At 38.9% G+C, this 20059-nt stretch overlaps 1 protein-coding gene across 1 annotated transcript; it reads left to right on the top strand.

Annotated features, from left to right (window-relative positions):
- Positions 1–199: 199 nt before the first annotated feature.
- Positions 200–18213, top strand: pdpk1b (3-phosphoinositide dependent protein kinase 1b). Its single transcript, XM_061909234.1, has 14 exons — positions 200–363; positions 6005–6301; positions 6430–6472; positions 6561–6698; positions 8208–8352; positions 8436–8533; positions 8622–8697; positions 10861–10929; positions 12059–12155; positions 12232–12405; positions 15243–15460; positions 15585–15642; positions 15789–15941; positions 16039–18213. The coding sequence occupies exons 1-14, from the start codon at positions 340–342 to the stop codon at positions 16150–16152; spliced, it is 1704 nt and encodes a 567-aa protein (XP_061765218.1). The 5' UTR covers positions 200–339; the 3' UTR covers positions 16153–18213.
- The last annotated feature ends 1846 nt before the right edge of the window (positions 18214–20059 follow it).

Genomic DNA, 20059 nt, shown 5'->3' with positions numbered 1-20059 from the left:
CTTCAACTTGCCCACACCTTCACCTGAGTGAATAAATGAAAAACGCGGTCTGTTTTTTGTAACATAAAAAAAAATAAGAGTGGATACAATACATGTGTCTAAAACGTTTATTGAATCAAAACTATTTATTTGAGTAATTTGACGGAGCCTTCCAGTAAAATAAAGTTGTGCCGGTTGTAAGTGTGGCGAGGGGGCGGACACAGCGGGACTCTCCTCTGCCGTCCTGCGGTAACATTGTTGTGGAACGACGTCACAGCTCGAAAATGAAGGCGCAGAGGCAGCCATTACCGGAGCTTCTCTAATTATTTTATTCCAAATAAATACTCGCGGAAATCTCCCATGGCAAGAGCTACAAGTCAGCTGGTGAGTGTTAGAAGTTGAAGACGAAGCACACTACGAAGCCGGTGCAGGAAATGTGGCGTGTGGCGGCTGTTTGACAACAAATAGTTAGGACGGGCCTTCATGTTAAGAGCGGTGCTAGCCGCAAATAGCAACGTTAGCACGCTAATTTAAGCTAACTCCAGCTAAAATGTGCTACAATCATTTAGTTTGATTAACATTCGTGTCAATGTGTATATATATTACACATGAGAGGGTTGATGTTGATTCATAACCTACAGGACACTGTTATTGGTGGTATAGTTTATTAGTCGGTGCGGCTAATGCTAGCTAAACAGGTTCGCGCTTTCGAGTGATGCTACTGCTAGCAAGTGTTTCACCTATGTTTAGGTCGTTCTTTTTCAGCTTAACAGTGACTGTCAACCCGCTGTTTGGTGCAGGTACGCGACACCCGATTCACTCTCAACTGACGAGCGACGCCTCAGTGAACATTGTAAACCCCTTCAAAGTTGCCTGTCTGCAACCTGCCGTTCAGCTAATTTGTAGCGCAAGTTTGTAACTCGCAGTCAGTGTGGCTTGACGAGCTGGCTAACGTTAGCGAAGAAAGTTGGCATAGGCCTGATGGAGCCGGGATGCGTCCTCGGCGTGTTATTGATGTCTGGATCCTACGAGCAACCGTTAGGCTGTGGATCACAGCAACGGATCAAGGGACATGGCCAACTGACAACTATTCCTGGGAAGACCGGCTAAATAGCCACACCTTGGTTGCGAATGAGATAAAGCTAGGCCAACAGAACTGGGTAATAATGAGTAGTAGGGTGCGTTCACACTTGTCATTTTGGGTCCAGTTAAACGGACTATAGCCCATCTGCTCTCCAGTGCCTTTGTCAAGGTGTGAATGTACAAACCCCGTTTCCATTTGAGTTGAGGAATTGTGTTAGATGTAAATATAAACGGAATACAATGATTTGCAAATCATTTTCAACCTATATTCAGTTGAATGCACTACAAAGACAAGATATTTGATGTTAAAACTCAAAAACTTTTTTTTTCTTTTTGCAAATAATAATTAACTTAGAATTTCATGGCTGCAACACGTGCCAAAATAGTTGGGAAAGGGCATGTTCACCACTGTGTTACATCACCTTTTCTTTTAACAGCACTCAAATGTTTGGGAACTGAGGAAACTTATTGTTGAAACTTTGAAAGTAGAATTTTTTCCCATTCGTGTTTTAGTCGTTCAACAATCCGGGGTCTCCGCTGTCGTATTATACGCTTCATAATGCGCCACACATTTTCGATCGGAGACAGGTCTGGACTGCAGGCGGGCCAGGAAAGTACCCGCACTCTTTTACTACGAAACCACGCTGTTGCAACACATGGCTTGGAATTGTCTTGTTGAAATAAGCAGAGGCGTTCATGATAACGTTACTTGGACGACAACATATGTTGCTCCAAAACCTGTATGGACCATTCAGCATTAATGGTGCCTTCACAGATGTGTAAGTTACCCATGCCTTGGGCACAAATATACCCCCATTCCATCACAAATGCTGGCTTTTGAACTTCGCGCCTATAACAATCTGGATGGTTATTTTCCTCTTTGTTCTGGAGGACACCACGTCCTATGTTTCCAAATATAATTTGAAATGTGGACTCGTCAGACCACAGAAAACTTTTCCACTTTGCATCAGTCCGTCTTAGGTGATCTCGGGCCCCAGCGAAGCCAGCGGCATTCCTTGGTGTTGTTGATAAATGGGTTTTGCTTTGCATAGCAGAGTTTTAACTTGCACTTACAGATGTAGCAACCAACTGTAGTTACTGACAGTGTTTTTATGAAGTTTTCCGGAGCCCCTGTGGTGATATCCTTTACACACTGATGTCTGTTTTTGATGCCGTACTGGATCAAAGGTCCGTAATATCATCGCTTACGTGCAGTGAGTTCTCCAGATTCTCTGAACTTTTTGATTATTTTACAGACCGTATATGGTAAAATCCCAAAATGTCTTGCAATAGCTCGTTGCGAAATGTTCTAAAACTGTTCGTCAATTTGCTTACAAATTGGTGACCCTCACCCCATCCTTGTTTGTGAATTACATAGCATTTTATGGAAGCTGCTTTTATACGCAATCATGGCACCCACCTGTTCCCAAGTAGCCTGCACACCTGTGGCATGTTCCAAATAAGTGTTTGATGAGAATTTCTCAACTTTAGCAGTTTTTATTGCCACCTTTCCCAACTTCTTTGTCACGTGTTGCTGGCATCAAATTCTGAAGTAATGATTATTTACACAAAAAAAATGTTTTTCAGTTTGAACATCAAATATGTTGTCTTTGTAGCATATTCAACTGAATATGGGTTGAAAATTATTAGCAAATCATTGTATTCCATTTATATTAACATCTAACACAATTTCCCAACTCATATGGAAACGGGGTTTGTAGACCAGGGACCTAAAGGACCAGACCAAACAAGGCCGAGGCCGAGACGGGTCTCAGTCAGACTACCAGCAGATTATAGTCTTGAGTGAGGGGGGGGGGGGAGTGAACCCTGGCCAAAACACAGGCTATGATGTCACCAAGTGCGACCGTAACCTGGCAATCCATAGCAACACAATGTGTAAAAATAAAAGTTAAATGCAAACCCACAAGCGACAAACGTACCTCTCCCTTGATTGATTGATCGAGGCTTGTATTAGTAGATAACAGTACAGTACATATTCCGTACAATTGACCACTAAATGGTAACACCCGAATAAGTTTTTCAACTTGTTTAAGTCGGGGTCCACGTTAATCAATTCATGGTACACATGTATACTATCAGCATAATTATTTAATTGATGACCACTTGAATTTTAAGGAGCAGATTCAGTATGTTGTAAAAAAACTGAAACTTTTACTGCGATTTTATTATAGAAACAAGTCTTGCTTTTCTTTTACTGTGAAACAGAAATTGGTGGAAACAACCTTTTTACCTGTTATTTACTATGGAGATGTGTTGTACATGAATGCTACTGCTGGTTGTCTCCACAAGCTGGATAGTGTGTACCACGGGGCACTGAGATTCATCACCATTGCGCTCCCCTTACTCACCATTGTGTCTTATACTCAATGGTTAACTGGACATCTTTATGTGCTCGATGCCTCAATCATTGGTATGTTTTCATCTACAAAACCATTCTTTGTGTCACTCCATCTTATCTATCTTGTCTTTTAACAAAAAAACAAGGAAGTCACAATCTGCATTCAATGAACGTTCTTCAATTTGTCATCCCCAAAGTAAGAACTGAACTGGGCAAGAAAGCATTTAGGTTTTCAGCACCGAAGGCTTGGAATAACATAAGAGCGAATATTCAACTTCAAACCCTTGTTACATTGAATGAGTTTAAAGCTTCTGTGAAAGGATTGCAGTCTACCTTGTCTCTATGCACATGTGTGATGTGAGCAAGTTTTAATGTTGCAAATTTGATGTTTTATGTGTTTACTGTTTTTATTGTAACTTTGCTGCTGCCCTCTTGGCCAGGTCTCCCTTGGAAAAGAGATATTTAATCTCAATGGGATTTTACCTGGTTAAATAAAGGCTGGAAAGAAAAAAAATATAATAATAATACAGTCATCACACAAATTAATAATCAGAGTATATACATTGAATTATTTACAATCCGGGAGTGGGATGTGGAGGGGGTTGGGGCTGGGCGGTAAGGTGGTTGATATCAGCACTTCAGTCATCAACAATTATATCATCTGAGAAATGGACATTGAAACAGTGTAGGTCTGACTTCGTAGGATATGTACAGTGAGCAGTGAACATAGTGAGTTCAGAAAAGCTTAAAAGTATATACATTTGATTATTTCCAATCCGGGGAGGTGGGATATGGTGGGGGGAGTATGTTAGTCTTGAGTTGTAGTTGCCTGAAGATGTACTTTTAGTGCGGTTTTGAAGGAGGGTAGAGATGCACTTTCTTTTACACCTTTTGGGAGTGCCTTTTCCAAGCGGTTCTGCTGCTTATGACAGATCGGTCACATTGTCAGAAATGTGCTCTAAAGGGAACACCGCACAACATTTCTGGTAACTTTCATGATGTCTTTATGTAATTTTATTTTCTCTTCTTTACATCACAGGTCTGGCAAAGAAAGGAAAGTCCTATGAGTAAGCGTGTACAGACGTCACTTGAATTTCCTACAAAATCAATGACGTATCTATCGGTCTATCGTACCCTGTCCGATGGAGGCGAGTCTTTATGCATCCGTTTAAGTGAGACTATTATTTGGTCCGCTGACCAAAATACCAGCATGAACGCAAACCAGATTTACTTTATTTCTGGTCCAGACCAGAGTAACTGGACGACCAGCGTGAAAGCCCCCGTATTAGTGTCATGTTGTTGTCACTCAAAAGGCTAAATTACTGAAGCTCCAAACAACCCATTGGAATTTACAACCTCTCACCGTTTGTTGTCTCTGGGTGCAAAATAATTATGGGGGGACTTCGCACCAGTATGCCTGTAAATACAGAAGTGTGCCATCAATGTTCACCTGTCATATGAACTCGCCTTTAAAAAATTAAACACTAGGCCCCAGAGCAGCTGCAGTTTTTTTTCGATTTCTGCTTTCCTTTCTTGACTTTGTTCCTCTAGTCTAAATGGTGATAGCTGCTCTGAATTAGTATTATGCGAATTGTGATCAGGATCCTTGTCGAATAAGATGTGTATTCTCTGTTTCTTTTCAGTCTTTTTGGTTACATTGATAACTTTAATTGAGTTTGTATTTAGCTCTGATTGTGACACATGTTACTTGACACACGTTTCTGCAATGTCACATTTATTTTTGTCCAGTTGCATTCATTTTTCGGCAAGATCTTGTCAATTACCCTACTGTCCTACCACTTTTTAATAATCAGTTGGACAGTTCTCAACCCCATTTTAGTTGTTGTCGGCAATCTCCTTATGATGCTTGAGTTGGGGGTTAACTAACTAGCTGAAACATGATCACCCATGCAAGAACTATCCAATGGAAGGATATTTGTTAAATTCAGGTGGTGATCTATTTTGGCAACAGGGGAGATAGAAAAACACAGCATATTCAAAAACTGGTGTTTTTGCTTAAAGTTTATATGACAACTTAAACACTGGATAATTAGTGTAAGCTATCGACTCTGCTACCGTTTCCATACAAACACTGAACAGATCATTCTGTCCAGCGCTTGTATGCCATTGTCCAAACACTAATGGGAGATCTTTGTGCTTTTCTAGCGCTTATGCCTCAACTTGTTTTTATTTTATTGCATGTTTTTTGTACCTCTTTAATTAGGTATCATGGGACTACAGATGAAAATGAGCTATTTAGCTATAATCTGGTGCAGAACATATGTGTCTTTGATCTTAATGTTTCTGTGCATTGTCCCTTCAAATATAGGCTAAACTATACTAACTTCCCTGACAAAATGAACAGTCATTCAAATGTATGCCACATAAACACTGAAGCTCTCTGTGTTTAGTTACAGGTTGCTATCGCCTACTCGTATTGGCTTGTAATGTACGATACAGCATTTGCAGGTCTATGTGAACCACGACTGTTAAATCAAGATGCACAATTGAATCCACATGTGTGGTTTTCAGTGTGTTTAATCACTCCGTTGACTGTTTCTCTTCCTACTCTTCTTATTTCAGTATGATGTTGTGCCTATTCAGCCCAGCGTTGTCATTTGTTCCCGCTCGCATCCATCAATGGTAAGGAACCACGCTGAATCCTGCTTGCCACTCGCTATCCCAGGCGCAAGCAGCAGCAGCAGCCACTGCCCCGCTATGGAGGGCTCGCCCTCAGAGGCACGTGCTGTAGGAGCGTCTGCCAGCAGCCAGGGCTCAAACCTCCGCGCGCAGAAGGTGGCTCAGGCCCCTCAGCCCCGCAAGAAAAAACCAGAAGATTTCAAATTTGGCAAAATACTGGGAGAGGGCTCCTTCTCGACGGTATATATCATGCATTCCTCTTTACTTTTTAATTACACCTCGGTAGTTGTTGCTACATGTTAGCATTCCTTTCATTAATGTACTTGGATGAGTCATCCTCTTCAATTGACACTCTATTTTTCTTCAAGGTTGTCCTGGCAAAAGAGCAGATAACTGGCAAAGAATATGCAAGTATGTATTAATATTAATTAAGTATTAATAATAATACCCTGTTTCAATTTCCAAGCAGGTGTATTCATCTACTTTCTTTCTGTCACAGTTAAGATACTAGAGAAGCGGCACATTATGAAGCAGAACAAAGCCCAGTATGTGAAAAGAGAAAGAGATTTGATGTCGAATCTCGAGCATCCATTCTTCGTCAAACTCTACTTCACATTTCAAGACGATGAGAAGTTGTGTATCCTTTTTGAGATGTTTTTTAATTTGAAATATCATCATGTATGTGCTTTCTCAGTTTTTTTCCACATGACAGTAATCTATTTGTTGTGTGGGATGGTGCGCGTGATGTCATAATTGTCAAATTTACACAATTAGCCGTAACACATTTGCAAAAAGTGGGAAAAAAAGCATTAAAATCAAGACATGTTTAGAACTTAAGGATGTAACAATATGAAAATTACATATCACGGTTATCGGTACCAAAATGATCACAGTTTTTATCACGTTATTGTTGAATGTGTTCAAAAAGTTCTTACACGCACGCTGAAATTTTTTGAATGACGCTAAAATACAGACATGTATTTATCATTTATCTGTTTTGATGGCTAAGCTTTTGTTGTTTTAAAAACAAATTTGTACAATCAATTAAAATCTGTTATTTCTGGCGTGCTATGTAGCTTCTTACTGTTCAGAGTTCCTTAAAACATCTTAGTCTTGTATTCCTCTGAGTAGAGAACAATCACTCCTAAGAGCGCACAGCTTGTAGCTTCAATGTACACAACTTAATATCTTAGTTGCTCAGAAAGCAATGTGTTTATATAAGTTTAGATTGGGGTATGTTGTTTCTTAAAGGGTCTGTTTGCAACAAGATGTCTAGAGGATATAATGTTTTTTAAAGCATTATATCCTGCCCACTTACCACTAATGGTAACATAAGCTACCCAATTGTGTTCTTGTTATATTTTTTGCTTCAAAAATGTAACTGACCAAATTGCAAACAGCCCCTTTCAATGGGGAAAGACGTTAATACTCTTGTTGTCATGTTAGCATTTAAGCTAGCGAGCTGCCACCAGTAAGTCTGTGAGTCTATCAAAATGCAGTTATCTGTCATGGTTTCCCGATAATTTTAATTTAAAAAAGTAATACTAACCTTTGGGAGTTTTACCGCAGTTATCATTAATATTGTTTGTCACATCCCTATTAGAACTACAAACAAACTTTTCTTCTGTCACTCGTTTTTTTTTAAGTCTCAAGAGTGTGAGTTATTTAGATGGGGCAGGTTCCCACAGCAGCACCTAGTGCTCGCAAGGAAGAAGGTTACGTGCTTTCATTTTGAAATTTTGAAAAGTCTCCACTAGATTATGCCAATATGTCTGTAGGGCTCTAATTACTTGCTAAATAACAGCACAGTCCCTAAGTTGGCAACACTAATGATCACCCCTACTCTGTCTTCTTATTATCTAGCAGACCAGGTGCGTTATAATGGGTTTGAGCTTGGGCGAACACATAGCGCCAAATATATTTGTGGCAGGTCGACAAATTATTTAGCAGGAAATACTGCAGTGAGTAATTTGTTAACTATGTGGCAATTATTTCATGAAACTTGTGCATTCAGTGATTGGTCATTGCTGCTTACACCAACCTTTTTATGTGACGGCCCTCCGTTTATATAAATAAATGTATGAGAAACACTGGCTCTGTTTGACCTTCTTTTTAATAGTTTCTATCCTTAACTAGCATTTCTTAGATTTTGGGCTCAGCTACGCAAAGAATGGTGAACTTCTCAAATACATTCGTAAAATCGGTTCATTTGATGAGACCTGCACTAGATTCTATTCAGCAGAAATCGTTAGTGCTCTAGAATACTTGCACAATAAGGGGATAATCCATCGGTGAGTATTTAATGGCTCTACACCACGTGCCTGGCCCTTATGCAAACTTAAATAGAAGTAATAACCAACTTTTTATTTTTCAGAGATCTAAAACCAGAGAATATTCTTTTGAGTGAAGACATGCACATTCAGATAACAGATTTTGGGACAGCAAAACAATTATCATCGGACAGTAAGCAAGGTACAAACCTATTTTGTTTCTACCTTTCAGTGCATTAAATGACATGCCTGTCAAGTGTCATAAATGTTTCACTTCACTTGTTTTGCAGCAAGAGCCAATTCTTTTGTTGGAACAGCACAGTATGTTTCTCCAGAGCTGCTAACGGAGAAATCTGCCTGCAAAAGGTAACTGACTCTCGATTTTAGGGGACTAAAGTAATCTATTTATGTGTGTTTATTTATAAATGATCATATTTGCTCCAAATATTGCATGGGAAATGATTTACCTAAAGTTTAAACTGCAAGGATCACAGGTTGTTAGAAGCATGCAAGTTATTTCCGAAATTCTATGTAATAACTATTGTTTTAACACTAATGATCATTTAAGGTGCATGAGAAAAAGTAAATGAAAAGGTAGCTTTCTTTGACCACATGGTCCTTTATTAATAAGTATATTGCACAACACAGCAGCAACAGGATCAATGCTGGAATAGCGCTAATGACCATTCACTGTAAGAAACAGTTCGGCAAGGTAACGCGCACAAGGTTCACAGTAACGGCTGACAAGCGCATCCAAAGCCCGATAAAGCTGCTACAAACCACATTTCCATATGAGTTGGGAAATTGTGTTAGATGTAAATATAAACCGAATGCAATGATTTGCAAATCCTTTTCAACCCATATTCAATTGAATGCACTACAAAGACAAGATATTTGATGTTCAAACTCATAAACTTTATTTTTTTGCAAATAATAATTAACTTAAAATTGCATGGCTGCAACACGTGCCAAAGTAGTTGGGATAGGGCATGTTCACCACTGTGTTAGATCCCCTTTTCTTTTAACAACACTCAAACGTTTGGGAACTGAGGAAACTAATTGTTGAAGCTTTTGAAAATGGAATTCTATCCCATTTTTGTTTTATGTTGAGCTTCAGTCGTTCAACAGTCCGGGGTCTCCTCTGTCGTATTTTACGCTTCATAATGGGCCACACATTTTCGATGGGAGACAGGTCGGGACTGCAGGCGGGCCAGGAAAGTACCTGCATTTTTTTTTTACGAACCCACGCTGTTGTAACACCTGTCTTGCTGAAATAAGCAGGGGCATCCATGATAACGTTGCTTGGATGACAACATATGTTGCTCCAAAGCCTGTATGGACCTTTCAGCATTAATGGTGCCTTCACAGATGTGTAAGTTACCCATGCCTTAGGCACTAATACACCCCCATACCATCACAGATGCTGGCTTTTGAACTTTGCGCCTATAACAATCCGAATGGTTATTTTCCTCTTTGTTCTGGAGGATACCACTTCCTCTGTTTCCAAAAATAATTTGAAATGTGGACTCGTCATACCACAGAACACCTTTCCACTTTGCATCAGTCCATTTTAGGTGAGCTCGGGCCCAGCCAAGCCGGTGGCGTTTCAGGGTGTTGATAAATGGGTTTGGCTTTGCATAGTAGAGTTTTAACTTGCTCTTACAGATGTAGCGACCAACTGTAATTACTGACAGTGCTTTTATGAAGTGTTCCGGATCCCATGTGGTGATATCCTTTACACACTGATGTCGGTTTTTGATGCAGTACCGCCTGAGGGATCAAATGTCCGTAATATCATCGCTTACGTGCAGTGATTTCTCCATATTCTCTGAACTTTTTGATGATTTTACGGACCATAGATGGTAAAATCCCTAAATTCCTTGCAATAGCTCGTTGAGAAATGTTGTTCTAAAACTGTTCGACAATTTGCTTACAAAGTAGTGCCCCTCACCCCATCCTAGTTTTGGAATTACTTAGCATTTCATGGAAGCTGCTTTTATACCCAATCATGGCATCCACCTGTTCCCAATTAGCCTGCACACCTGTGGGATGTTCCATATAAGTGTTTGATGAGCATTCCTAAACTTTATCAGTATTTATTGCCACCTTTCCCAACTTCTTTGTCACGTGTTGCTGGCATCAAATTCTAAAGTTAATGATTATTTGCACACAAAAAAAATGTTTATCAGTTTGAACTCTAAATATGTTGTCTTTGTAGCATATTCAACTGAATATGGGTGGGAAATGATTTGCAAATCATTGTATTCCGTTTATATTTACATCTAACTTAATTTCCCAACTCATATGGAAACGGGGTTTGTAGATACTGACTCCTTACGATACTGCAAATGCAGCTACTGGCATCTTGTGGAGTATTTTTTTAATGCATCCCCAGGTTGCCCACAGCCGCAGTCACTAATGACAATGATTAATTGACTATAGGTGTTTTTTTGGATAATTTTTGGTATATTGTATGCAAGCTATAACATTTGGTCTGTTTTTTTAACTATAATATTTATTTATTTTCAGCTCTGACCTCTGGGCATTGGGATGTATTATCTATCAATTGGTGGCTGGATTACCACCATTCAGAGCTGGGTAAGTACACTGTTAGTTTTTATTTTTTTTGCACACAACTATCGGTCTTGACAACGAAAAAAGTTATTATTAAAGATAAAACCGCAACTAATTTTAAAAGTACACTCAAAGTTAGATACAAAGCGGTCATTGGGGGTCCTTAAAATACCGATCGTGTTATTTAAAATCCGTATCATTTATCTATTTCTTTTCGAAAAAGTTGCGTGCTGTCGCTCAGCTGCCTAAATCTGCTTGGTGGATAGTGACCCCACGTGGCGTGAAAGGTGGATTGTGCTCCCATGTCATAGAATGCGGCAGGCACTATCCACCAAGTTTGCTTAGACATCACTGAGTTGTTATTTTGTTGTTTTATTTTGTTGTTTTTTTAAACCCATCTTTTTGGAGACTTTCATAAACATTTACTGTGGTCGCATGTCTGCGAAGGTCGTATCTCCCAGGATGCAAAGGACGTAAAGAATGCTTGGGCACAAAAAATACAGGGCATTATCTTAGTGTGACGCTTACTGTAACTCTAAGGGTGGCCAGCAGTAAACAAAAAGAAAGTCTAAATGTAGCAATGAAGATATGTAACTTTCATGTAGCGTAAACCAACACGGTCATGACCAAAAGGGTCATGACAGTAAGTTTGTATATACTGTACATGACAATTTGGTGAAAAATAGTGAAAATTCAGCATCCTCGGCACAATGGCGTTATATAGTACATCGCATTATGTTGGACCGTGTTGTATCGAACTTTGAGTGTGGTGGACTTGTTAAGCAAACAGACCTCATCCGAAACATCGATCCCATTTTGTAAAGCCTCATAGTAGATCGAATGTGTACCCACTCCCTCGAGTAAGCAGCACTGTAGCGTGTTGTCAACTACTTATCACTGTTAAGTGCCAGTTGTTGTGGTGACAAAACTAGCCAAGAAGCATGTCGTTCAAAAAGAAACTGTTTGTAAACAATAATACATTCAGCTAACACAATTACTTTGCTGTTTGACTGCAAGTCGAACTGACACTTCTTCCTTGTGGCCATGGTAACTGGACACAAAAGGAAGCAACCACAACCGTTCATAAAAATATATAATTAAATGTGCCGTGCGATCCCTCTAATAAATATTTGTAATATGTTTCTCTTCGTAGAAATGAGTACTTAATATTCCAGAAGATAATAAAGCTGGAGTATGAATTTCCTGAGAAATTCTTCCCAAGAGCTAAGGATCTAGTCAAACAGCTTTTGGTAAGTTATGTGATGTCGTAGTCGAGCCAAGTATAAAGATGTTTTTTTATTTAAATTTGTCATTTCTCTTTGTCAGTCACTGGACCCCTCAAACCGTCTTGGGTGCGAAGAGATGGGAGGCTACGACCCTTTGAAACAACACCCCTTTTTCGATAACATCTCTTGGGGAGATCTGCACCTGCAGACACCCCCAAAACTCACGCCCTACTTGCCAGCAATGTCTGAGGATGATGAGGACTGCTATGGAAATGTAAGATTGACTTATTGAGATTTTCTATAACAGTTCCATGTCGGGCTGGGAAACAACTCCACTATGGCAGTACATCACAATACTTTTGGTAATGATATAATAGCGATTTTTTTTTTAAATCTCTTTAATATGGATTTTAAAACTCGAGGACAATTTCTGGACCTACGCTCTGCAGAGTGTCTCTTTACTGCTACCTCACTTAGGGGTTAGTGGTGAGCAAGGCAGTACAAGGAGTTACGAAGACAGACCGATAGGAAGGAGAGAACATTTTTTCACATTAAAGTAGCAAGAAACTTGATCCACTTTCTCTGTAATTGCAATTAATGGAATTGGAACATTTGAATTAAATGTTTTTTTGTTAGTATTTCCCATTAATTATTACTGTCATGTAGTGTACATAAATAACTTTTTTAAGCTACATTTAAAATGTATCACTGAACTATGTAGAATTGTTCAATACTGTATCGTATCTTCACTAAAGTTTACGTACCATAGGCCTGGGCGAGAATGCCTTAAAAATAAAATCTGTGATTTATTTTTTTTTTTTTTTGTCAAAATATTTGATTTACGATTTTTTTCAAATGTATTTCTCTACTTTCTAAAGAAACAAATTTCCGATAATTGATTGATCAAAGACGAATGTACTTCATACACAAAATCTTACTCTTAACAGAATTAGAATCTTTAGGAATTTTTTTTTTTTTTAACGGGCGTAAATTGTTCTTGGTATAAGAAAAAATTCAATATACTAAACTAATGAAATTTAGCTATTGTAGATAATTCTAGCATATTTACTGTAATACTTTTGCTCGTATGTTGATCAATATGCATTGTCCTACTGAAATAGCGATATTCAATATAGAGCTTCATATTGGAAGCAAAAATTCTGTATTGAATAAAATACTTCTTTAAATAAAAGTATAGTATTAAGAGATCTCTGTAGTTTAGTAAGTAGATGAACACAGTCTTTTCCCACTCTTTGGACACCACGTTTTTAGCAACATGTAGAGCGACTTTTCATCATACAAGATGGTACCTTGTGTAAAAGATTGCACTACAGTAAGCCTTTTTTAGCAGAAGTTTGTTTATGATCTTATTCAGCTTGTAAAAAGCTGCATTTCCCCCACACGGGTGGATGCTTCTGTTTAAGATGCTGGAATAAATTTGTTGTGCTGCTGCCTTTTTTAATCCAACTCTTTTTATTGACTTTTTCAAATAGACAGAAAAAGTGCAAGTTGAAACATTACAATTTTAAAGTCCGTAAATTCTTCACACCCTTCCCCTTAAAACCAAAACCACCCACCCACCCACTTTCCCACCCCACTCAGGTCAAACAAACCAGGGACACATGGCACAAACATACAAGTAAGACGACAAAAAACCGACACATTCTCACACACACACACACACATACGAGGCCAGAGACAGACGGAGGCTGAAAGGAGAGAGAAAGAGAGAAAAAAATTTTAATAAAATAAAGGGAGATTATTCCTTATCTGCGTCTGGGTATAAGTCAAGAGAGTTGACATATTGCAAGAAGGTACTCCATGAGCTTTCAAACGCTTGAGCAGAGCCTTTTAGCGAAAACCTAACTTTTTCCAGTTTTAAATTGTAGAGAAACTCTCTAATCCAATGGCCGTATGATGGTGGGTGAGCCAGCTTCGAATTATACAAGCTCAATCGCCTGGCCAGCAAGGTTGTAAAAGCCACAGCGCGTTTTAGTGGTACCGTGCACATGTTATCAGGGCATATGCCGAAAATGGGTGATAATAGGTTGGAGGGAAAGTTTTGACCATATGCCTTTCCAATTGTGTCAAAAATGTCTTCCCAAAAGGAACATATTTTAGAGCAGGACCAGAACTTATGGACATGATCAGCCAGAGATTGTTTACATCTATTGCAGGTATTGCTAACAGAGGGGTACATTTTGGATAGTTTTGAATGAGTGTAGTGAATTTTATGGATTACTTTGCATTGGATGAGACTATGACGGGCACATATTGAGGAGGAGTGCACCAGTTTCAGGGCAGAGTTCCAGAGTTGATCGGGTATGGCGGTATTAAGATCGCTCTCCCACGAGGCTCTTATCACTGATAGAGAGTTTGGAGCAACTGAACTTAAATAGGTATATAGCACGGAGATGCATTTTTTATGATTGGGGCTCAAAGATAATGTATCTGTAAGAATTTCCGGAGGACGATTTTGAAAGTGTGGGAAGTGTTTCTTTACGAAGTCAGTTACCTGAAAAAAAAAAAAAAAGGTGGGAGTTCGGCAAATCGTATTTGGAAGAGAGTTCAGCGAAGGATGAGAACACTCCGTCTGCCTGCGGCCTTTTGTAAACAATCTTGGCAGCGTGCAGGCATTTGTTCCATGCCTGTTTCCGCCAAACCAAACCAATGACAGCACTGTTCCTCAACAAACGTCTCGCTCTCTTTTTTGTTAGCATTAGTCATCTTGTGTGTGTGTGTGTGTGTGTGTGTGTGTGAATGTTCCTAAGGAAATAAGGGGGAGGGCAGAAGCTACGTAAGCTCCTGGGGGGAAAAAATATGCGGGAGCAAGAAGACAGAAATGTTTTTTATTTTTTAAAACATTGGTAACAAAAAACTCAAATGTATTGATAAAATCGATTTATCACCCAGATTTACCGTATTGTGAAGTATTTGCCAATACCTAGCCCTCCTAGTTCTGTAGTATACTAAAGACTTTGATGGATGAATGTCAAATATCTAGTCTTTGTTTATGATGTGTGGCGGCTCGGGTTGCTTTTTTCACCCCTGCACTTAAAACCGCTAGAAGCGAGAAGCCGAAAACATCACCTGTGTCGTTTTTCCATGTAGTACGACGACCTCCTGAGCCAGTTCAGCAACATACAGGTGGCCCAGTCAAGCTCATCACACTCCCTGTCGCCCCACGAATCGACACCTCCGCAAAGGTCCAGCAGCAACATTGAGCAGTACATCCACGACCTGGACAACAACTCCTTTGAGCTGGACTTGCAGTTCACGGATGAGGAGAAGCAGTTGTTGCTGGACAAACAAACCTCTGGAAACCCCTGGTAAACCTTTACCCACGCCAATCTACTACTAATCTGGTGTTTTGCATTAAAACCCTGTCCGTGCACAAGAATTTGAAAAAACTAAATAGTGGTTTTAACCTGTTAGTCTGTTATTTTTACACAGGCACCAGTTTGTTGAAAATAACCTGATTTTAAAAATGGGTCCAGTGGACAAACGAAAGGTGTGTATGGCTACCAAGTCGTTTACCTGTTTTTCCTTGTAGTGTACAGTAAATGTTAGACAATGCTATGGATTGGATAAGTAATCCAGTTATAATAGTATTTGTCACTTTCCTACTTAAACGCAATGAATCCGTTTCAATTGCAGGGTCTGTTTGCCCGACGGAGACAGCTGCTTCTCACTGAAGGACCACACCTGTACTATGTAGATCCTGTCAACAAGGTCCTGAAAGGAGAAATCCCTTGGTCACTAGAACTACGCCCTGAGGCCAAGAATTTCAAAACCTTCTTTGTTCACACGGTACACAACTACTACTTAAGTGTATACCTCCTTGCAGTGTGATTGTCTTTATAATTCTAATGTTTTCTCCTCTCACCCTTTCATTCTCACATCGCAGCCTAACCGAACATACTATTTGATGGACCCTAGCGGAAATGCTGACAGATGGTGCAAGAAGATCCAGGAAGTGTGGCGAAAGATCTATCAAAGACACCAAAATCCTGGACTATAGGAGCACACTTCCTCCTGTGGCCAATCCTCTTTAGCTCTGAGGCCAATCACTGAGCAGAGTAACACCCTCTTTAGTGCCCTTCATCACCACAGTGTAAACAAACTGTTCTCTACAGACGCTGGCATCTAGACCTTGTTTGTTTTACCGAGTAGAACCATGGGGAAAATACAACTTTGGATTCAGGGTTGCTTTGCTCGTTCGTTGTGCTCTGTGTGAGGCTTCTGTTGCAGTTCTCCATCTGTGGATGTTAGGAGTACCACCAAGCACATCTGCTTTTATTTGTACATTCTATGTGGAAGGTGAAATGCCAGGGCTCGTTCAAACAAATCCAAGGACTGGTTTCCTTTGTTATAGCATTACGCAAAATATTGCTTCTGTGAATCCCAGAGTCTATGCTTACCTCTAATTAAACCATATCCCAAACCTGCATCCTATGTGCAAGCTGTAGACAGCTCCTTGTCTAGTGCATATAGTCCATAGCTGTACCAGATACTGTACGCTTGAGTCAGTCTTCATGCATTTACCAAACTCAAATCCTATGTATTTTTGTAAGAGCCCAAATATTTCCACAGTATTTGAGTTTTTTTTTTTTTTTCATAGTCTACGGTAGTGGTACTTACTTATTGCGGTCCAATCAGATTTTTCTCTGTGTGACAAGCCGAGAGCCAGTCTGCAGTGAGACGTGGGTCTAAAGGACTTTTTGGTTAAGTTTGAGCCTTCCATAGCAGTTAGAGGAGGTTTAGCTAACAGGAGCTGGGTAAACATACCACTAGCTTGTACTGATCATAAACTTGCTTACTTTTCCTGCATGGCCAGTTGTGTAGCGCAGCCTTGTTCCGCTCTCCTCGGGCACTGGAGATATACAATAGTTTATTCAACTTTAAAGGTGGGATTGTGTTGTTGTTTTTTTTTGTCTGCATTGGCAACCATAGTTACTGGATGATTTGGCTGTTCTGTTCTATTCACCTGCTATTTCTTTTGTGATGTGAATTTCTTTTCGTGGGATAGTTTGCTCATCTTTAGTGCATCCTGTTTGAGATACAAAATCCAATGTGCTGACCACCCCATGCTGAACAGAAAATCCTCACCAACAGAGATATACGCAATCGCAAGTTCTCCCTCTATTTAGCTCACTTTTCTTTTCACACATTTGACCGAATAGAAATCAAGCCCATTGATTTATCTGATGCTCCTTTTGTTTTAACAGTTTGCATTATATAATGCTTTTAATTTTTGACAGATTACCTTCAGGTCCTTTGGCTGAGTCTGTGTGTGCAGTGTGTGACTGGAATATATAGGTAAATAGGACCCTGGAGGCCCAGGGCTCGGCGTGAAAGGATATCTATCTGATCCAAATAACCGATGAAATTGCTGTACCTGTCTACAAAGTAGGAGGAAACACCTCAAAAAGTGCTTTCTTCCGCAGTGAGAATATGTCTGAATCATAAATAGATGGCAGTCGGTTACCTTGTGTATGGAACACTCTACCTGGCTTGTAACTGACGAGAACTGTGATGTACAGATAATGTATTATTAAAAATCTGAAGCAAGTAATGCAATGATATTAGGATACAGTTTTTGTATTTTTATTCTTGTATAAGGTTATTAGATGGCTATTGTTTAGCCTCTAGTTCATTCTGTGTTATTTAAATTCTAATATATGAATCTTATTTGGATTGAAGTCATGTTCAGGGGCCATGTTGTGTATGTATTGAGATGTAAAGCCTTTGAATGTGAATAATTATTGTAAACTATAATATTTTACCGCTTTTTTCTTACTATATCATACATTTTCTATTTGCTCAATGATTTAATCATATTCCAATAATTTAATGAACCTGTTCATTCTCTCTCTGATTATTTGTGCGCTAGGTCAGTAGATGTTGAATGACACATTTTCCACTTAATGCTTGGTAGTCCAGTAATTAAAGCATGTAGGGATCTTAGGCATACCAATAAAGCCATGTGTCCTGTCTTCTGTTTTAAGTCGCAGTCATGACACAATGTTCACTGGCAATGGCTTCTCACATCCTGCAGCATGTAAATAAAGTATCAGCCCACTGTCTTGTGTATTTGTCTCCTGCTAATTACGGCACTACTTATTTTACCTTGCAATTCACAACCATTTTGTTTTTGCTGAATGAATACAGGTGAAATTCGCCATAGGGCAGGGATTTTCCAACTGGGGTACAAATACTTTAACATACTGGGGAACGTGGGCTCCATTTAGTGATCTGCCAAAGAATCAAATATGCAAACACAGTGTTACTGTTCAAACTGTGTAATGTTACAGTGGCCAAAAAAATATTACTTGCTAAATAAAACATTGCCTTGTTTTCAATGAATATTTAGGCCTACTATGCTACTGTATTTTGATGGTGATACTTGGAGATTGGAGAGCCAAGTGTCTTCTGAGGTGGTACTTGCTGAAAAAAGTTAGAGGACCACTGCTATAGGGTATTTTTTTTTTAATCATCTCTGTTCCTGACATGGCAACACTACACAAAATTGTGTGACATAAAATGTCCGATTGAAAATACGGTTTTATAAAATATTGTTTGATTGTAAAAACTGGGCATGAAATACATGCACATAGAAGTGACGATATACTACAAAAACTTTATTTTTTACATTAGGAACATTCGTAACACAAGTTAAGCTTGTTCTCATTACATTGTGTGCTTACTCTTTTTTTTTTTTGTTTATTTTTGATTCTGGGATATGGGTGACAAATATTATTCAAAACCTTTTTTTCTTCTACTAAGTACTGTTTGTCAGTAGACTTGGGATGTGGGAAGTACAATATTATTATCCGTAACAAAATTTTAGACTTTTATTGTAATTTTGCTTCTTTTTTCTTTTTTTTTTCTTTTTTACATTTTTCTTTCTTTTTTTTGTTTAATTATACTTCTACAATGCACTATTGGTCGATACACTTGGGATGTCGGCCACAAATGGTTCACAGGACTTGGAGTGTGAATGGGACACTAAGGAAAAAATATTAATATTAAAATATAAAAAAATCCTAACACAAATACTATATAAATGTATTTCATAGATTGAAAAAAAAGACAACGAATTATGAAAACATGCTGGCCATTAAAATTCTAAAAAAACCCAAACAGCCTTGATGTGTATAATTCAGGCTGAATCTGATATTCTTTGTATGTTTTAATAACTACTAAAATGTGCCCATGCAATTTTACACAACACGTGGAGGTGGTTCATGCAAACAACATGGCCAGGAAATGCTTTTCTTAATTGAAATAAATAATAGTTATGTTTCCTTTCCTGCCCCTTAAGAGGTTTTTACCACGAATATCTCCATGTTCTGGAATAATGCAGGCAAGTATGTGGCAGTGCGGGTTTGACAAGTGGGCGCGGCCTGGGGGTGTCTAGCAGTGAGTTTTGCATGAGGAGTTGGGGGATGATGCGATACTGAATATTTGGCTATCGATTAGATACCGAATAAATACAAGCCCGACCCTTTTTACTTGAATCTAATGGGTTTGTAACTCAGGACTATGCATTTAGTTCAGGGGTGTGAAATGTATGGCCTGAGGGCCGTACTAAGCCTCAGAACAGGTTTTATCCGGCCCGCGGGAAAAGTTTGCTACGTATAAAAATAAACTTGAAATTTTTGAAAGAAAGAAGCAGCTGTTTTAAATGTGTCCTCTGGATGTCGCAATAGCAATTCTTTGTATCTTTGTAGATGATGCTACATATGTACAATATAAACCACATGATGTTACTACATCAGTCAAGGAAAATGATCAAACTACATATATAACATCCTGTAATTAGATTTTGATATATATATATTTTTAATCTTGATAGATTGAAAATTAACACCAATGAGTTGACTGATGAACATTATCACATAATTTATTCAGAAAATATAAATAAC

This window comes from Nerophis ophidion, linkage group LG08 (assembly GCF_033978795.1).
Source record: "Nerophis ophidion isolate RoL-2023_Sa linkage group LG08, RoL_Noph_v1.0, whole genome shotgun sequence".
Classification (NCBI taxonomy): Eukaryota; Metazoa; Chordata; class Actinopteri; order Syngnathiformes; family Syngnathidae; genus Nerophis; species Nerophis ophidion.
This window is presented reverse-complemented; position numbering and strand designations above follow the sequence as displayed.